The 13,213-nt window shown below is 37.5% G+C and overlaps 1 protein-coding gene across 2 annotated transcripts; it reads left to right on the forward strand.

Moving 5' to 3' along the window:
- Positions 1-705: 705 nt before the first annotated feature.
- On the forward strand, positions 706-8,242 carry mtdha (metadherin a). 2 transcript variants are annotated; one of them, XM_034704686.1, is made up of 12 exons: positions 706-1,273; positions 2,099-2,188; positions 2,329-2,440; positions 2,690-2,857; positions 3,076-3,126; positions 3,457-3,558; positions 4,531-4,611; positions 4,797-4,868; positions 5,081-5,208; positions 5,489-5,599; positions 5,690-5,786; positions 5,893-8,242. In XM_034704686.1, the coding sequence occupies exons 1-12, from the start codon at positions 926-928 to the stop codon at positions 5,958-5,960; spliced, it is 1,428 nt and encodes a 475-aa protein (XP_034560577.1). In that variant the 5' UTR covers positions 706-925; the 3' UTR covers positions 5,961-8,242. The 2 variants fall into 2 exon arrangements, with proteins under 2 accessions (XP_034560577.1, XP_034560576.1); XM_034704685.1 differs by having other exon boundaries at positions 717-1,273; positions 3,388-3,558.
- Positions 8,243-13,213: the final 4,971 nt, after the last annotated feature.

Raw genomic sequence — 13,213 nt, forward strand, 5'->3', positions numbered from 1 at the left:
AAATTATATATTTTTTATTATACCAAGAGAAAACAATCAGAATTCTGACTTTAATCTCATATTTCTGACTTTAGTCTCAGAATTCTGACTTTAATCCACTGCAAAACAGAATTAGGTCAAATGTATTTTATTATTAATTTTATTCTGAGAAAAAAGTCAGAATTCTGACTTTTTTCTCAGAACAAAAACATTAAAAAAAATATTGGACCTTCAGTTTTTTTCTCAGTGGCCCTAATCCTCTTCCGTACAATACACATTATTTTAAATCTAATTTTTAACTCCATTATTCACCATTTAAATCAAGATTTAGTCCATTGGTGTTCTTTAATTCTCTCAGATCATGGTTAAATGAGGATAACTCACTCGTTTTTCATTCAAATCAATGTTAAAACTTCTTTTAATGTACATTGAGAAACCCTAAATATAAATACATTAGTTTTACATGACATAGATTTTTGTTTATTTCATTTTACATTTTGAATTGTTTTTATTTTTATGAAGTGATGTTGATAAATTAACACGACACCTCTTCTGTCAGATGCTGCCCAGATTCTTATGCTGCATTTAGCTGGTTTGGAAGGCATATATTGCCTAAAATAGACTTTTAAAACAGGATGGTTAAGAAATAATAGTTGAGATAATGAATAATCACACAGACAGTTTGACAGGAGCTTTTTATAAATAATGATGACTGTACTTAACATGGTTTAACGACATGGCCTAGTAGCCAAATAATGTAATCTTACTCATAACGTTTAGGTTCTAACGGCCAGATTAAAACTGGATTGATGCAGTTTCAGTTTAAATGACATTTCTCCTAAGAGTCAGATCAGATTAGCCACTCCTCCGTTAGGTTAGCACACGGATACTGACAATGATTGTTAACGGTTAGCATTAAGCTAACACTTGGTGTTCACTCCGAAAGATGGCTGGGGACTTGAAAGATTTCGTGCTTGAGAAAGCCGAGCTGCTTTCCACTCGTTTGAAAGAGGCCTTGTCTTTGGGAAATGAATACGTTCGGGCCCAGTTCGGAATCTATTTGGATCTGAAGCCTGAGCTGTACCCGACATGGGTAATCCTGTCCACGGCTGCGTTTGGAGTCCTGCTGTTACTCAGCTTGTCCTGGGCCGCTGTCTGTGGCGGTCTGCTGGCCGGGAAAAAGCGGGGATCCCCGATCACCCAAGGCAGCAGCGAGCCCGACAAGGCCACTGTGGCTACACCTGCCAAACCAGAGGATCAGAAGAAGAAAAACAAAAAGAAAACGCGTGATAAGGTATAATAAGCAGCATTACCGAGCAGTTTAGACACAGCGAGTCAATGAAAACGTATATTTGTCCAAGTCATTGCTGGTCTGTCTTGAAACAACGCTCCGACTGTCAGTGACTGTTAGCATGCTTAGACATTGAATCGTATTGTTATTTAATAAACCTGAGACATTCAAGTTAAACATCAGTAACCTTCACCTTTTAGTACCTCGTAAAACAGGAATTTGATCTTCCTATGCTACCATTAGCCTTTACAACACAGATTAAGTATGTGCCCCACTTATTAAAGGATCAAAATAAATCAGATGAATTAAAGTGTTGCGAACCACGAAGTGATTTTCAGTACAGGATGCGTATTTGCTGTCTGATATAAGGCTTAATGTAAAGCAATTATCGAGAGCTAATGCTAGCTCGTTACAATATTAGCTGACACGTTGCTTAAGCTAACTTTCAATTTGAACTCAAATGCTTCCTTCTTACTGCCTTTATTTGTCAAACAAATAAACTGGACTTGTATCGGGGGAATTGCATTTCTTTTAAACAACCATGAACAAAGGTTATTTTTTTTAAGTTGTTATTTCAGAATATGTATGCAATCCACAGCCAAAATAATCTGAATCAGAACTAACCAATCATGTTAGTTATAAGATACTACCATGGATTCAGATTGTTTTAATATTAGAAATTGGAGGTAATGCATCCTAAAATAAATGTGAATTCCAGTAGAAGTATTTCTAAATCAAACGTGTGATCAGACATTTGGTGAGTTTAGTGTTCTGATACTGGAAAATGAAACTCATGTTGTAAATCAGTTGTCTATCTTCCTCCCACAGAAGGCTCAATCTAATGGACAACCAGTGACTGGAGATCAAGAGGAAGTTAAAGCGACTGAGGGAGTTCCCAAGCTTGCCCCTCTGGAGAAGGTATGTTATCGTATCTGCCAAAGCAAAGGGAAACATGAATTTAACCTGTCTGACTCTGTTGTGTAATATAAACATATACAATAAGACTTTTGTTGCCTCAGAGGACAGTATTAAAACTGTTATTTATCTAATATCTGCAGGTGCATGAGGTACTGGCCCCAGTGCAGGTGAAAAAGAACAAGAAAAAAACCAAGGCAGATGTGAAACAAGCCCATAAGGTGTCCACAGCTGATGGGAAGGAACATGATGAAGGTACGTTTCAACTGTGGTTAGAGAAATGTCACCATGGGTATTCATTTTCCACAGGCTCGTTAGCTCCCTTTATGTTTTATTTTGACAGTCTATTCGGTCCCTTCCGTTATCGGTTAGCCTAACATTCAGTTTTTTCTTTAGCCAACCTCTTCCTTACATAATCAATCAAATTTCCTCCACAACCAACTATCTTAAGCACTTCTGTATCATTTCCTTGCACAAACTAGGTCAATTTTGTGTGTTTGCTAGGTGCATGGGAGACCAAAGTTAGTAACCGAGAGAAGAAGCTGCAGCGAAGGAAGGACAAGGGCCCTGAGGACTCTGGCAGCCCTGGAGGGGTCGATACCCCAAAGACCAACGTGGAGACTCCTGTAGCAACAGCACCTACCAACTCCAAGAAGAATAGAGGGAAAAAAGGTAACAATCTAGAAAATTATTTAAATAGGGGCTTGATATATCAAGCTCAAAGCTAGAGAAGTAATTTAAGGATGAGGCTTGTCTTTAAAAGTGTAATGGAAGTTATCAATGTGTAGCTTTCACTGGGCTAAGCATTTGAATACATAATTCACCTTTGATACAACAAGATGTAGTCTGTTATATGTTGCTCACAATTTTTTTTTCACTCATTGCTTCAGAGCCACTGAATTCAAGAAACACCGGAAAGGTGGATGCGTCCACTGGAGCTGGTAAACACAAACCTTAACTATTATTTTTAGCGACTTTAATCAGAAATATATTTCATTGCTTTACCTTGTTCTTTATTTTCCAGAGAAAACCATTGTCTAAAATCAAGATGAGATGGGGGATGTACATAAAAAAGTCCCCTATGTTTTGATATCTAAAAAAGCTTAAATAACAATAATTCAAAATGTGCTTATTTTGTTCACACATCTGAAAACACAGAATATGTGGTACTAAAGGTTTGCTCCTATGTTTTATCTCTCCAGTGTCTTCCAGCTGGAGAGAGGAGACTTCAGTCAATGGTGGAGGTTGGACTGACATTTCTTTGATCCCAGGTCAGATGGGTGCAATGGAAGGTACCAAGTGGAGTGCCATTCCGGAGACTGCTCACTACAGAGCCCCACCTAAGCGCCAGTCATGGGCTCAGGAGACCCAAGGTAACACCTTGATCTGGGTAGATCTTTTTATAGCACAAATAAAGTCTGTAAGTGGAGAGTAGTATCAACACCACACCATCTACAAGTGGTCTGTAAATAGTGCAACAATGAATTTATTGTTTTGGTTAAAGAAAGGAAATTTGAACTAAAATAAAACAATGCCTTTGAGGTTATAGTGACAACTATGTGATACAAATGTGTTTCATTAAAATAAAATATGAGTGAACATTGTAGTGCTTGTTGCCTTTATGTCCCCGAGGGGACTTTACTAAGCTAGTTTCAACAATATTTAACTAGCTGTGTGATTAGAGCTTTTTCCATAAAATGTAACATGTCTAAACAACTGTTTCAGGCCTTTTCACAGTGCGCAATAGTTGAAACAGGCTATGGTAACAATATCAAAGTGCCACTTTGACTGTGACAAATCACAAGAGGATAATAGTTTGGTTTCATTTGGCCCAGTCTGGAATAATTTTAAAGATCATATCCAGCAGAGCTGCTGAGCAAACATGTTGAAATCTAGTGTTTAAGTTTCTATGTTAGCAGGTGCCAGTGTTATTCAAGGATAATTTAAATCACCCAAAACACAAAGATTTTAAATTTCTAAATGGACATCCTGATTCATACCAGAGGGGTTATTTTCTGGCAAAGGCCCAAGTTGTCCGCCTCATGGATTTCAAATAGTCAACTGTGAACACATCAGACTACATGCAGCTATCATATGAAAGTTCTGAGAGAAAGCACAATTAAAATTAAAACATTTGGTGATAAACCCAATCAAAGCCTGATGTTGATAGTGTTTGATGAGGTTAAAGACTGTCAAATGTGAATGAATGGCAGGACACATGTCATAGGAAGACAGTATAGTGGTTGAAAAAAATCAACCCTTTTTTTCTGCCCGATGATGTCACATAAGAGCAATGTATTACCACAAGATAGCCCATAAACTATGTTTCTATGTGCTCTCCCCAGCTGCATGGAGTGGTATGGATGGCCAGATGAAGACTAATCTAAACCCCGTCTCCTTCTCCATGCTGGGACGAAACAACACAGGTTGGTATTAAGATTTTATGCCAGCTTGATCACTTCATCAGCCTCTTCTACCAGAATGATAAATCAGAACATCTCCTGTAGTTTTCATTTTACAACAGCAGCGTCTATGTTTTGTTATATTAATAATGAATGTATATTCATTTTTTACCTCCCACTTTGACTCCATCATTTGTCTCGTCTTTTAGACCAGATTTCAAATTCCATGGATCTCCAGTGGGCGAGCAGCCCTGATGTTTATGATGAATGGTCTGGATTCAGTGAGTATTTAAACACTAATTTCTGCATCACACACACTTCTAAGTAACTTGGGGTTATTTAAAAGATAAAAATAAGCTCATTAAGTATAATCTAATCACATTCAATTATTTAAGGAATGCAAAGGTATCCATTCATAGGAAAACGCTCCTAGTAAACAGCTTTAAAAGCCATCCTGTTGATGAGATCTTTCCCTTTATTATTATTTTTTTAGATGGCACTGCATCAGCGGACCCCAGCTCAGATTGGAATGCCCCTGCGGAGCATTGGGGAAACTACGAGGAGCCTCCTGTTCTGCTGACACCAGCACCTCCACCAAAGGAACAGCCTGTCTCCCACAAGGTCTCACTTGCTCTCTGCCAAATCGGCCACATGGCATATTCCATCTGTTAGACGTCCCTGATTTTATTTTGTACCATCGAGAAAGAAACATAAAGGCTAAGAGGTTCACTACTAATATATTAAGATGTTTACAACAGCTTAATCCTTGTTTGGTTATTCATGTCCTGTATATTTCAGGCTTCAGAACACCTCCTGATTTCTAAGTGCCATGGAGCAGACTGATACCTTGACCTACTTTTGGTCATTTTTGATTAATCAGTGGTTTTATTTTTTCTGGCAGGTATCAGAGGATGAGAAGGACACTGAGGATCCCTCTGACGGGGCAGCCAAATCAAAGAAGAAGAAAAAGAAGAAGAAGAAAACTGAAGACGAGGCTACATCTGAGGCTCCGGTAAGGGAAAACCATTAAAAAGACAGTTTGGCACCAAGGGCAAAAGTGTGTTCCTGTTTTGGTGACGTTATTGGATTTGTCTAATTGTAGATGTTGACCCCTGCACCCCTGGTTGAAACGGACACTCCCCTAGAGCTCCCTATGCTGGTCTCTATAAAGCAGAATCCAAGCATATCCACCTCACAGAGTAAGTGACTGCAGCTCATCTCTTAATTTATCATCATTCACAGAAAGAACACATTTTCCAAATTTACAATTATTGAATACATTTTTCATTTTCAACCTACTAACAGAGAAGTCTGAACCAACTGTGGAGCCTCCGAAGCCCTCCCAGATGAGGAAGGTTCGAAGGAAAACATGAAGTCTCAGCACAGGTCCATACGAAGCATATGCAAATGATTGTTAAATGTGTCACATGCAATAATTACCAGGTACAGAGCTTCTTTCAGAGATACATCAACAGTTTATCAGTTAATAAAACAAAGAGAAAACAGGCAGTAGATGTGTTATGCTTGGCTTAACAAAGTGATGAAATGTGGTCCTATGGACTGAAATCTTAACAAATTTGCACTATTTGCTACACTGCAACCAGGGTGGAGCTTCAGGGGAGGTTGTGGTAGTGAAGGTACATGTTTATGTAACCCTTTCTTTCTTTGATATCAAAAGTGTGTTGTTGTTTTTTCACCAATAGTTTAAATTATGGTATTTTAGTTTGACTGCAGTTAACCTAAAAATACATGACAGGTTTATTTAAACGTATGCAACAAGAGAAACATACATTTTTTTACTCCCCCCCCAAAAATGCTCTTATTTCTTATACCATGCTGATGCCCGATGTCAGTTACTGACCTGTGTTGTAGTAAATTGTATTTCACAGCTGGTCTCGGATCAGGATTGGTTTTGATTTTTGATTTTTTTTTAAGTCTGTCTCTGTACAAGAAGCAAATGCCTTGATATCACTATTACTGACTGCTGAAGCCTTATATTAGATATTATAAATGGATTTCTTACAGTGTGTTCACTTTACAACAGAATCGGCATCAAACTAATCGGAGTGGAATCGTCTATTCTTAAAAAGATGTTTTCCCCAACCTCATTTAATTAGAAGAACTCTTCTCGTTGGCTGTAATAGTTTAAAAAAGCTCCTTATAAATGGGATGGCAGCAGAGGTCAGGTAGAATAACAAGCTGGTTGGAGTGGTGGGAAGTTTCACAGAAGCATAAAGTATCGTGGAGATAAAATCACTTCACTTCACTGTCCATCAGATGATGGTATGTTCCAAAGATGTATGGCTTTGAGCAGATATTGTTGAATACACTGAAGACTGAACTTCAGTTATCTGAAGAGGTATGAAGACACTGAAGAAGCGTGTTTAGCAAATTTGTTGAAATTATTAGGAGTCTTAGGATCACATCGTCAACTGAAAAGACACAAAATGATCAGTCGTGGATTAGAGCAGATACTTTTCTCAAAGATGTCGATAAGTTTGAAATTTGTAAATCGATTCTGGCTCGACATCAGGGACTGTTGATAACTCTTATATGGAGAGCACAGTAGCTAGTTTGAACCACCAGGTGGCACTGTAATGTGAAGTAAAGATGTAGTGGGGTAATCCCATAAGTCAGTAGCACTGATAACTATTGTGTCTCTCTACTTTTATCATTCTGAGTGTGTCTGTTTTTATCTGACTAAACTGTGCGTTGATTTTCTATAGACTTTATTGTCCTTTTTGCACTCTATAGTTTTTTTAGAGCATTTTTCTTCCAGTTTTTGTGCTCAAAAAAGCCATGCCATATGTACAGATTGTAAGGGCTTTTTCCAGTTCTGTGATTGCACTGTGCAAAAGGCAGTAATGAGTTCCTTTGATGTCAATGAATTGTTTTTTACTACCTTTTTTTGGAATGTGAAACGTGTAACTTTAAAGGTTTGCACCTGACTTCCGGGATATATGATTTGGGGGGGGGTTGGGTGGGAGGTTGACCTAAATTAAGAATGAATACATAGAAATATGTTATGGAGCAGCTTTAATTTTACATCAAAGTTGGTTTAAAAAAAGACAGACACACACAATTACACATATTTAACATATATGAAAGGAATTTAATTCCATTGCCTTAACCTGTAGTTGTATAGAAAGTACATTGGCATCCTTTTTTATAGTTTCCAACCAGTTGCAAGTTTTTGATGTCAGAAAGTAATTTGATCTTGCATGTCTTTGATAATAGTACCTGTGTACATGAAATTAAATGATCTTGCTTTAACTGTTAGTACTTGTTCCTGGAGTACAACCCAGTGTATATACTGTACTAGCATTTTTAATGAGACAAATTGCAGCTTTTTTCCGTGGGCCTCAAACTTAGTGGACATTAACAGGATTGTGTTTGTAGGCAGAGAGTCTTAGAGGATCGAGATGTTGATCAGATGGTATTGATATATAGTGTTTGGTAGACCTGATGATAGAACAAAAATGAAATGTTGCTGTGGCTTCAGGCGCCCTACTTTTGTTTAATTTTTACTGATGATTAAGGTTCAATCAATGTATTTATAAACTTGTCTCTAGGAATGATTTTGTTTATTGAGAGGATACAAATGATATTTCTATGTTTGTTTGGTAAAAATGAAAAATAAAGAAGAATTGCTTGATATCATGTCATGGAAGTGTATTATTTTATCTCCAATGAAAACTTTCCCTTTTCTTCTTTTCTTTTTTTTTAACTTTATTTCTTAAAAAATACCGCGGCTGATAGGTCCCTAACTTTCGCCAGCGTTTCAGGCAACAAAAGAGATTTCTCATGTTTGCAAATGGAACAACATTTTTAAAACGAACAGCTCCTCAGGCACATTATATTGAGTATTCTGTGAGAAACATTCGGTTTGTCGATTTTGGCGCCCCCATGGCAAAAGTTTAATAAGTGTTTCTTAACAATAAATATACAGCTGTCTTTTAACAGTCAAACGTATCACTCAATCAGAGTTTTTGCTGTGAATTGTGAAGAAAGGCTGTATCAGCAGCATGGAGTTATTCAATTGGTCCGACACCTACCATACGCCAGTGGTTTTAGACATTAAAATTAACTAAATAGTTGCTCTTTATTTATTTTTTAGGTAATTAAGAGGCATCACTATTAATTTTTGGTCTTTTTCACAACCAACTAAAAACTCCTTACAGGAGCTGTAGCTGAGATCACTTATAATCCATAAAAGTAATAAGCAAGTAATTCGTTTTTAACTTTGAATCCTGTTTCATGGCAAACCTGAATATACAGTCTATGAATAAAAACTTATATTTTCAGCAGACTTCCACTCAAGCAACACATATCATAAATGGGTCTGCTTCCCTGTCCACAGTCATCTTGTTTTTTTATGTTGTCTGTCAAACTAATCTCAAATCTGTGATTAGTTCAATGTCGACTCCCACTCACTACATGTGATGTTGAAAATCTGTGTCAGCAGCTTGGTCCTGGCTGTAGTGGTTGTGTTGACCCCTCTAAAGGCCAAATTGCTGCCCCAGTCAGTCGCATGGCACGCTTACAGAGCCTGACTGACCTCCTTCTCCTCCTCATCACTCCCTCCATCCGTCCCTTATCTCTCGGTTCGTTTAGGATTTACCCACTTTTAATCTCTTGCAATCTGTGGCTTGCTGTCCATTCACCTTCACTTCAGGGGGATGTCACGTTTTCCAGTTGGTCCTCGTCAAAGTATTGCTGTACTTAGTTTTTTGTTTGTGTGTATAAAAGACAAACATTAAGAGGAACGGTCAGCTGTGCTATGAAAATCACTTGCTAGTGTTTCTCGAAAAAGATCTTTGCGAAGTCTGGCAGGGTATAAAAAGTGCTTACAATAAAAGAGTGGTAAAGTGTGGCAGCATTAGAAGCCCAATGACACATGATTTAACCCAAATACTGTTTTTACTGAGAAAAAGGATTACATCCATTTTTATAAGAGACACGTCTAAATCCAAACCAATACTTGCGGTTAATATTTCAACCATCTTTTTGACTAGAACCTTGAAGTGGACCATTGGTTTGACCTCTGCAAATTGTGATCCAGCCTATAAAGAGTTGGTAGTCTGGACAGTATTAAGTCATGGCAAGACAGGAAAATCCCCTAATGTGACGACAATGAGGTCCGCCCACCAGAGCTTAGTGCTGTGGTCACTGGCCCATCTGTCAGGCCTGATCCAGGTTGTTTGCACAGACGGGGACAAACTGACACACGCTTCAGTCTAGGTTGTTCTACTAACACTACAATGAAATCTATGAAATCCATCTCATCATTTCATCTCTCTCACATGCTGTGATGTGAAAGTACCCAATTACTATCAAACTTTAAGGGGCTGTCATTTGCTTCATTAAGAATATTCCAACAGCTGTGTTGGAGCATGGACAGATTAACAAAGGTGCCCTGGACCAAAGATGTTCTGCTGGGACCTTGTAAATCCCCCTGTTCCCTCCTCCCACTTTGCACTGTATCTGTTACTCCTAAACTGGAACAACATACGACTCTAAAAATGTCATAATGACTCTTAAGCACAAGTCAGCTTCCTGTAAGCACAGTATTATCCTAAGTCATGAAGGTTTGAAACTAAACTCTGATAAAGGTCTGTCACCAAGACAATCTCAAAGTCCTGTAAAAATGGCACACATTTGAATAACAAGTAAATTGAACAAATTAGCCACTTTGTAAAGCTGGAGCTTTTGGGGGCTCATTAAACTCTGGAGCTCCTTGAATGTTACCTGCTAGCCTGGACCATAACCTTAAATTTGATGACATTAACAAACAAAAAAAGACTCTGGTGCTAACTAAACAAACTTAAAGCTATTGTTTCTCTCAATAAAATGTTGTTTCCACATCATGACATTTTTTTGATAGAAATTAAATCCACTTCTGGGGTTTTATTATTGGAGACAAAAGGTTATGTTTTTAAAGCTTATTTATCAATCAATCAGACTTTATTTATGAAGTGCTGTACATAAAAAGAACCTAAAATAGAATAAATTAAGAAAAAGATCCCACCCAGCCCCGACCCCAAACCCACCCCACAATACTAAGGTTAAGAACACAATATATGCAACTATAGTAATAAAAACAATAAAAATACAATAAACAAATACAAAATAATAAAGAAGTTGCTGAATGAACTCAGGAAACGCTCTCATGATATCTTAATGAGGAAACACTGGCAAAATAAGATGTTAAAACTCAACACAGGAAATTAAAATCACCAAAATAAAATGCATATCTAAAAAAACAAAACACTAAAATATTAAACCATTAAAAGAAAATAAGATGCTATACTTAAAATAAATAAGTACATAAATTAATAAAATAGAAAAAAGGTGACTAAAGTTTGAACTAGATAATAAATTAATTAATTAATTAATAGATAAAACTGTTATAAGAATGAAACTCAGTTAAAAGTGAGACTAAAAAGGTAGATCTTGACAGCAATAGCAAGAAATCATGTGGTGAAATGTCAAACCTAGAGGTATTGCTGAGTCAATATGAGTGAAAGACACTTACAGATACCCCTGGATATCCATTTTTTAGAAATATTTTTACTATTAAACCAAAATGGCTTGTTATTGTGATACACGTTCAGGTTCAAAAATACGTATTTCACCCAATTATCAATTTCATTAGAGTATGATAAATATGAACACAGATAAAATATAAGATCTGCATCTGAGGTAAATTCTCCTTTTATCTGAGCAGTCAACCTTTAACATGTGTCCAGTAATAATTCAGTTTGATGATACCTCAAATGCTGACTTGTTTACTGGCACGGCTAAAAAAACATGATACAGTTTTTTTCGACTGCATAAACACTAAAATCCAAAGTATTACACAATTATCAAAACCTTACACTCAAGGAGCAAAACATCGACCCAGATTTGCACCGCTATAAGCACAATGTCACCCTCACACTTTTTGCAAAACAATATACACAGTGATTTGAAAAAAATTGCCAATTGGTTAAACACAGCCATCAGGTGAGCAAACACATGACTGCTTAATTGTAGACATAAAAATCAGGTTTAAGTACTATAAAAATGCAGCAGGTGAGTTCACCTGTTTTCAACTGGATACAGTATTTCATGTTTGTCTGATATTTGCTGAGCTTACAGTATTATGCACACTACTGTAGAAGCATGAAAACTGGGACACGTTTTGTTGTATTTTGACATGTTGACGGATTTGGGTATATAGAGAGAAATAAAAGATATGTTCATCAGTCTGCAGCATTGGTCTTGTGTCGTGTTTGGTGAATTAATTGTATATTTGCACTTTCTCTGTCTACTTCACTTAAGGTGCATTTCGACCTAGAGTTCCCGGGTCTTTTAGCCCCCAGAACTACTTTCCCCAGAACTAAAAGGTTCCTGTGCCCCCATTGTTGTCTGCGTTTCGAACCGGGAGCTGAAGTCCCGGGTAGATTGTGCAAATCAGGCCAGTGACGCATGGAGAAGAAAAAAGATATTAAATAATATTTTGAAATCTTAATAAAAAACGAAACTAGTTTGCATTCCCAGGAACTCCTTCTGTGTTTCAACAACTGTGTAAACTCCACAAACACTGTTATGTTCAACCAAAAGTCCCAGGACCCTTGAAAAGTACTACCCCCAAAGCAGGAGCTTTTCAGGGGGAGATTATCTACCCCTGAACCAAATTTAGACCCCGGTTCCTCCAGTCGGAAACACACATAGTTCAGGGGTGAAGTCCCTAGTTCCGGGGTAGAGTTCCTGCGGTCGAAAAACGCCTTTACAGTAGGGGAGAACGGGGTTGGTTGTCTTACGGGTTGGTTGGCACACTTGTTATATCTCGCTATCAGAGGGCACTGTCTCTCAAACTGGGGTATGGACATTTCCAGAATTAGGATCAGAGCTCACCTACATAGTCTTCTCTGGAGTAAGACAGCTGACCTTGAGGTGAGAGGACTTTTTGTGTTTTTCATGTCAAATAGTAAATATTCAGCTCCTCAGTATTTTTCTTCTAGGCTTTTAAACGATGGGTTTATAACAAAACAAGTGTTACCCTTACAAAGTGTGAGGGGAAAGCTATAGTTTAGATTTTTATTAGCTAGCTAAATAGTTGTTAGATGGTTGTTAGCCTTGATGCTAGCAAAAAAATTCCAGTTGGGGTTGGTCTTCACATTCTCTTTGGGGTTGGTTGTCACATGTAACAACTAACCCCTATGTTGGCAAAATCATGCATGGTGAAATTAGTTGGAGTGCGCAGACCCTACATTTGCCATCACTGTAACTCAGACAGTGAATGCATGTAGCCTAGATGAGTAGGCCAATATTGTTCGGCCTATTTGTTTTGTTCTTTATGTTGTTATATAGGCTGGCCTAAAGATGTGTTTCCTGTTCATGTTCCTTGCTCATTTTATGTTAAAATGCATTAAGTTATGTAGGCCTATCACTTGTCAGAGCAATTCAACTTTCTAATTTAGTCCTGCCTTCCTGCCTTTTTTAAAGATTTTTTTCCCATTAAAATACCATTGTGACAACCAACCCCATAGTGTGTGACATCCAACCCCGTGATGGAGTTGGTTGTCACAATGTGTCAGAGTGTCTTTGATAATGAAGTATCTGATAGTTAATAAGTAACTGA

The sequence above is a fragment of the Notolabrus celidotus genome, chromosome 16 (assembly GCF_009762535.1).
Source record: "Notolabrus celidotus isolate fNotCel1 chromosome 16, fNotCel1.pri, whole genome shotgun sequence".
NCBI lineage: Eukaryota > Metazoa > Chordata > Actinopteri > Labriformes > Labridae > Notolabrus > Notolabrus celidotus.